Source organism: Temnothorax longispinosus, chromosome 6 (genome assembly GCF_030848805.1).
Source record: "Temnothorax longispinosus isolate EJ_2023e chromosome 6, Tlon_JGU_v1, whole genome shotgun sequence".
Classification (NCBI taxonomy): Eukaryota; Metazoa; Arthropoda; class Insecta; order Hymenoptera; family Formicidae; genus Temnothorax; species Temnothorax longispinosus.
This window is the reverse complement of record NC_092363.1, coordinates 10,489,889-10,497,230: the sequence shown is the minus strand read 5'-3', so window position 1 is coordinate 10,497,230 and position 7,342 is coordinate 10,489,889. Positions and strand designations below refer to the sequence as shown.

The 7,342-nt window shown below is 36.4% G+C and overlaps 1 protein-coding gene across 1 annotated transcript; it reads right to left on the bottom strand.

Annotated features, from left to right (window-relative positions):
- Positions 1-4,519: 4,519 nt before the first annotated feature.
- On the bottom strand, positions 4,520-6,585 carry LOC139814912 (uncharacterized). The gene is made up of 2 exons (XM_071781434.1): positions 4,876-6,585; positions 4,520-4,796 (listed from the first exon to the last, which is right to left on the bottom strand). The coding sequence occupies exon 1, from the start codon at positions 6,114-6,116 to the stop codon at positions 5,091-5,093; it is 1,026 nt and encodes a 341-aa protein (XP_071637535.1). The 5' UTR covers positions 6,117-6,585; the 3' UTR covers positions 4,520-4,796; positions 4,876-5,090.
- Positions 6,586-7,342: the final 757 nt, after the last annotated feature.

Genomic DNA, 7,342 nt, shown 5'->3' with positions numbered 1-7,342 from the left:
AACAAATTTTCGAAAATTACTAGAAGCTTTACTTTTCTGAAATACATAAAAAAGCACTAAAACTATAACATAGGCCTCAAAGAGCCCAGAACTCGCGCGACGAACCAGCATATCACATAGTATCGGTAATAAACGTCTGCTATGGAAAACTATCAGATCAGTTTTATTATGCTCAGAACTATTCGAAAAATATTTTAGTTTCTCCAAAGAGTCCCGACAAGGGTCGGGAACTCTTTGGAAAATGCTTTAGTATGTTCAGAACTATTTGAGAAATATTTTAGATAAACCGGAACTGCAACATTTCGTACAGCATATCACCCTATTCTCTCTAAATACTCGGTTTTCGAGCGGTATTAATTTTTTAAACCATTATACTACATTGCCAGTGTCGGGAACTCTTTGAAAAATGCTTTAGTATGTTCAGAATTATTCGAGAAATATTTAAGATAAACCGGAACTGCGACATTTCGTACAGCATATCATCCCATTCTCTCTAAATACTCGGTTTTCGAGCGGTATTAATTTTTTAAACAATCATACGACATTGCCAGGGTCGGGAACTCTTTGGAAAATGCTTTAGTATGTTCAGAACTATTCGAGAAATATTTTAGATAAACCGGAACTGCGACATTTCGTACAGTATATCACCCTATTCTCTCTAAATACTCGGTTTTCAAGCGGATTTAATTTTTTAAACAATTATACGACATTGCCAAGGTCGGGAACTCTTTGGAAAATGCTTTAGTATGTTCAGAACTATTCGAGAAATATTTTAGATAAACCGGAACTGCGACATTTCGTACAGCATATCACCCTATTCTCTCTAAATACTCGGTTTTCGAGCGGTATTAATTTTTTAAACAATCATATGACATTGCCAAGGTCGGGAACTCTTTGGAAAATGCTTTAGTATGTTCAGAACTATTCGAGAATATTTTAGATAAACCGGAACTGCGACATTTCGTACAGCATATCACCCTATTCTCTCTAAATACTCGGTTTTCGAGCGGTATTAATTTTTTAAACAATTATACGACATTGCCAAGGTCGGGAACTCTTTGGAAAATGCTTTAGTATGTTCAGAACTATTCGAGAAATATTTTAGATAAACCGAAACTGCGACATTTCGTACAGCATATCACCCTATTCTCTCTAAATACTCGGTTTTCGAGCGGTATTAATTTTTTAAACAATCATACGACATTGCCAGGGTCGGGAACTCTTTGGAAAATGCTTTAGTATGTTCAGAACTATTCGAGAAATATTTTAGATAAACCGGAACTGCGACATTTCGTACAGCATATCACCCTATTCTCTCTAAATACTCGGTTTTCGAGCGGTATTAATTTTTTAAACAATCATACGACATTGCCAGGGTCGGGAACTTTTTAGAAAATGCTTTAGTATGTTCAGAACTATTCGAGAAATATTTTAGATAAACCGGAACTGCGACATTTCGTACAGCATATCACCCTATTCTCTCTAAATACTCGGTTTTCGAGCGGTATTAATTTTTTAAACAATCATACAACATTGCCAGGGTCGGGAACTCTTTGAAAAATGCTTTAGTATGTTCAGAACTATTCGAGAAATATTTTAGATAAACCGGAACTGCGACATTTTGTACAGCATATCACACTATTCTCTCTAAGTACTCGGTTTTTGGGCGGTATTAATTTTTTAAACAATCGTACAACATTGCTAATGTCGAGAACTTTTTAGAAAATGCTTCAGTATGCTCAGAACTATTCGAAAAATATTTTAAATAAACCGGAACTCCGAGATTTTGGAAAATTAACAGATAATTTTTTCAATGGACTTTTTTTGGCAAAATCAACAGAACTATTATTAAAAAGTATCAGGAACTATAGAACTCGACTGCATGCGACAAAAACTCTTTTTTATTTTTGATTTGCTAGAAAATGATCTGCTACGGGAAGTTAGCAGATTATTTTTTCGATCGACTGTTTTTTGGTAAAATCACCAGAACTATTACTAAAAAGTATCAGGAACTATAGAACTCGACTGCATGCGACAAGAACTGCCTTTTATTTTTGATCTGCTGGAAAATGATATGCCAACTTCACAGACATCAAAGATATTTGGCAGTGGTGCGAGGAAAGAAACATTTTTCTCTTCGCTTCCCACATATCCTCGTCGGAGAACGTTGTCACGGATAGTGAATCTCGTCGATTGAATACAAACACCGAATAGTCACTGTCCAAATCGGGTTTCAGAACGATTTTTCGACGGTTCGGTCCCTTTGAAATCGACCTTTTTGCTTCCGCTTTAAACGCAAAATGTGACACGTACGTTTCTTGGCTACCAGATCCCGGATCTTTTGCAGTGGACGCTTTTACTTGATCTTGGGAGGGGCTTTTCTTCTCTACGCCTTTCCTCCTTTTATTTTAGTTACCAGAGTAATGCGCAAAATTATTGACGACAGAGTGGAGGGAGTGGTAGTGTGACGTCCTGGGTGATGCGAGGTGGCTCGATCCGACAGAACGTCTCCGTTGATGGGTTCTTTTTCTTGCAGTTAAGGAGGTAAAACTCCAGGATAATTAGCTGTTGGTCGGCGATGTAGATTATGGCTCCTTGGATCCGTCGTAGGTAGGTATTCAATAATCTTTATCTTTCTTTTGAAATAAAAGAATATGATATTTATTGTAGAACTTTCACGATACAAGTGGTTTATATGGGAGGATGGAACAAGTATAAGATATGTGACATTTCCTGGCTCGTTCCACACTCTCCGTCGAGAGGGTGAAAGATTCCGCTTTTATACAATTTTGGAAACGGTAATGGGAGGTGACCGCACCTCGTTACAATGAGTCATAGGGTGTTGTCTAGCGGATATGAGTCTACTTCTAGTGGTGTGGCTCGCTTGCCAGTAATGAGTCATAGGGTGGTGTCTTGAAATTCATTACCTTATATGGTCATGCATTGCGCTCTGCTTCGACATGTCCATATATGGTCTATGCGAGGACTAGATTCACTCGAATGAGTCATACAGGTGACTCATCTGAATTCTATTTCTATTCTCTATTCTAACAGCGATTTGTAATAAGAGCGATACCTTCTTTTATTGTAAAATCTCAATATGACTTTTATCATAAAGGAATATAAGAAATCTTTAATATTTTAATTTTAAAATTTGCAATTATATGTTGAATATTATTTAAGTTTCTTCAGACATACTTTACATACAGTAGAATAATTCAATAGTACAATTAAAGTCATTATTAGCATGTCTAAAGAATGAAAGATATTGCTCTCTTTGTCTAACTGTTACTACGGTATATCAGACTCTCTCTTTCTCTTCTTCAGATTGTACAATACTCGCATCTCGCTCGGATTCGCGTTCTTCATGCTACGCATATACAATTCTATCTTTTCAGGTTCGTAGGTGACGTTTCGGCGCTTGACGCTCGAAATTTATATTAATTTTAGTAAGTATATATATATATTTTGTTAATAATAATAATATTGATAAAAGTGATGTTAGCGGTGGTAATAATGATTCTAATATCATGTTAATAATATATCGTGCAGGTAGAAATGGTTAGCATTCTCATTAGTATAGCAAATCAATGAAATTAAATTGTTTATGTATAATAAGATTTTTATTATTTTTATATCTCGCGAATGGTTGGAAATTCGATTGGAATGTATAGGAAATATATTGTAGGACTTTCGCTAAAGTATAATATAGCATTGGAAAATTTTATTGTTAATATATGTATTTGTTAATAACAAATTATTAATTAAATAAATCGGTACCTTTTAATTCACATATTGACATTGTTATGTTCTCTTTATTCAAGAGATTTTGAATTTCTAATATCATCTTGTTTATGAGCACACTTTATTTTATTGTTATAAATATTTTGTAAATAAACAATTGCAGAAATAAAAGTTATTATCATTTTTCGTAGGTGTACTGATGCAAAGTTTACGTGCGCGGTCAGAATTCGTGTTTACCCGAACGAGTTTTTAGATTCATGATATATAATTGCCAATTATACGTCATAATGCAGACGGAGGTATATATTTCGTTAATTAATTAGGTGTAGCGAATTGTTAAAAATTATGTTTTCCATATGGGCTTGAAGAGGAAGGTTTAAACTTAATTTACATGCAAACGGGGTATTTTTTGCAGGCGTAATTTAAGAGATATTAAGGATTGAAGTTTGAAATAGTCGAATTTCGGGTAGTTGTGATAGAAAAATATCAATTATATGGCACAACTCCCATGCTAAACTGTTATACCGGGTGTCTTTCCCTTTGGAATTTTTTGTAGCCTCAACCAGAGGAGTGACGAGATTTTGACTTATACAAAAGTTGTTATGCATAACCTGGGGCACATGTTAACGAGTATTATTAATGTGGTTAATTATTTATTTATAATTGTTTATAAAAACAAGTTGCAAAATTGAACAATCTTGTAGTAAGTATTTTTTCATTAAGTTGATCGGTTTTTCGAGATGATTTTGATGACGTAGTTAGTAAAATGGTATTTAATAAAATAAACACAATGTATTCCTTTCGACAACAATTGGCAATCAATATAAATTAACGCTTATTCATTCGACGTTTCGACCCAGGCTTCGGGTCCTTCTCAAGTAATCTAACGAAAAAATATATAAAAGGCATGCGGTCAATAACATTGTCAAAAAATTAAAAATACAAGAATATCGTCCGTGTAAATTAATACCTAATGAGGGAGAAAGCAGTGTCGTCGCGACATTCCCCGTCCAAACCATTATGAAATTTTGACAGAAATATCACGTGCAAAGCTGGAATTTGCAAAGAATAAGATATTTCCGTGAAGAGAAGAGAAATAAGTGTAAATTAACAAAAAATTGGTTTAATTACACGGAGAATGTCCCACAGCAGCGCAAATTCATGTCGCAGAATCTCCCGCATCGCATCTCAAACCTCGCACAGCCGGCAGAGCACTCGGCCACCAACATCAAAACATATTCGCACCGCGAAAGTCAGGCACATACTGACGGTAGTTGTGTCACAAATTATAAACAATCGAAAGCCGAGAGAAAGAAAGAAAGAGGGAGGGAAGAAAACGCAACACTTTATATACACGAGATGACGTTGTCATAAATGGGATTTAGGTTCTCCGTGTCATTTTTAAGATTGATGGTATCCCGATATTTCTTTATTAAAAGCATTTCTGCGATCTCCCTCTTTTTTCTGTTTCCTTCCTTGTGCAAGATCTCAACCTCAGACCAATTAAAATCGTGACCAAGCGAAGCGCGGTGCTTGCTAACTACAGACCAATTGCAGTCGTTCTTTTTTATGTCGTTAAAATGTTCTTTAACACGCGTCTGTAAGAAGCGCTTCGTTTGCCCGATGTAGGATGCATTACAGTCATTGCACTTGATACGATAAACTACCTCAGTTGAGTGATCCTTATCCAGACGATCCTTACCGCGTTTTATAAGGACATCGAGCCTTTTCGGAACCGTGTAGACTGTATTTAAGCCTATATTGCTGAGTGTGGAGCGCATATCTTCACTCAAACCTCTAACATATGGTAGTACGACGCATTTCCGTGGATCGAATAGATTTCCAGTCGTGCTGCTTGTATCTCGTTTGTGACTAAGTTGTTTTAGTCTAATCTTGATGTGTTTATTAATCAACTCGATTGGAAATGAGTTGTTCAATAATATATCTTTCACTATGTTGATATTCGATTCACGGAAACGATCGTTTGACAGTAAAATGGCACGGTCAAGAAGGCCAGTGATGCAGTTGACCTTATATTTTAGCGGGTGACTCGAGAAGTAATTTATATAACGGCCAGAGAACGTGGGTTTTCTAAACCAATTAGTGATCAATCTATTACCATCTCTGATTACAATTGTATCGAGAAACGGAAGTGAATTGTTGCTCTCCAACTCAAACGTGAAATTTAATCGTGGGTGATAGCTGTTAAACGCGTTGAGTACGTCATTGAGTTTTGACCGTGGTATTATGGTAAAGATGTCATCCACGTATCTATAGAAAATTTTTATCTCAAAGTCAAGTGCCCCAAGGCAGTGCATCTCTAAATCTTCCATAACAATGTCAGAGGCTTTAGGGGAAAGCGGCGAACCCATGGGGCTGCCAAAGATTTGTTCATAAAACTGCGCATTAAAACAAAAGCTTGTAGAGCTTAATATCAAATCAACCGCGTGTAAAAATTGGGGTAACGAGAATTTTGTATGTACAGAAATAAAATGCCAGCGTTTTTCAATACCCTTTAAGACAAGTTCTTTGGGAATGTTGGTAAAAAGGGAGGTGACATCCAGGGAAACGAGAACCTGGTCTGTATTGATCGTTTCATTATTAATAATTTCTGCAAAGGACCAGCTGTCTTTGATATGCGACTTAGGTTTAGGTAAATACTCATCCAAAATCGCGTGTAGATAACAAGCTATGTTATAAACGGGGCTCCCGACTGCCGAGACAATAATACGTAACGGGAAGCCAGCCTTATGAACCTTTGGCAGTCCATAACACCGTGGAAGATTGCCATTCGTGCACTTTAACCTATAGTACGTGGGATCGTCTATAATATCGCTGTCGTACCATGATTTAACAAGTTTGTTAAGTTTGGTGGTTAATTGATTTATCGGATCTTTCTTTAATTTTCTATAGGTGGATTCGTCATTTAAAAGGTCAGTCATACGGTTGTTATAATCGGTTTTCTCCATAACGACAGTAATCTGGCCCTTATCCGCTTTTGTAACAAAAATGTCTTGTTTATCGCGTAGGAATTTTTTACAGTTATTAAACTCCTTAAGAATGTAGCTGTCTATGTATTTCATATGGAGATTTTTGTTAAGAAAAAGTTGTACGGAATTGGCTACCGAGCTTCGTATCGCGTTGGTCACACCTGGAGGAATTTTATAACTGATGCAATGACTGTAATGCATCCTACATCGGGCAAACGAAGCGCTTCTTACAGACGCGTGTTAAAGAACATTTTAACGACATAAAAAAGAACGACTGCAATTGGTCTGTAGTTAGCAAGCACCGCGCTTCGCTTGGTCACGATTTTAATTGGTCTGAGGTTGAGATCTTGCACAAGGAAGGAAACAGAAAAAAGAGGGAGATCGCAGAAATGCTTTTAATAAAGAAATATCGGGATACCATCAATCTTAAAAATGACACGGAGAACCTAAATCCCATTTATGACAACGTCATCTCGTGTATATAAAGTGTTGCGTTTTCTTCCCTCCCTCTTTCTTTCTTTCTCTCGGCTTTCGATTGTTTATAATTTGTGACACAACTACCGTCAGTATGTGCCTGACTTTCGCGGTGCGAATATGTTTTGATGTTG

Coding starts and splice junctions, on each gene's coding strand:
- LOC139814912 (XM_071781434.1), bottom strand. CDS start 6,116: ATGGGTTCGCCGCTTTCCCCTAAAGCCTCTGACATTGTTATGGAAGAT.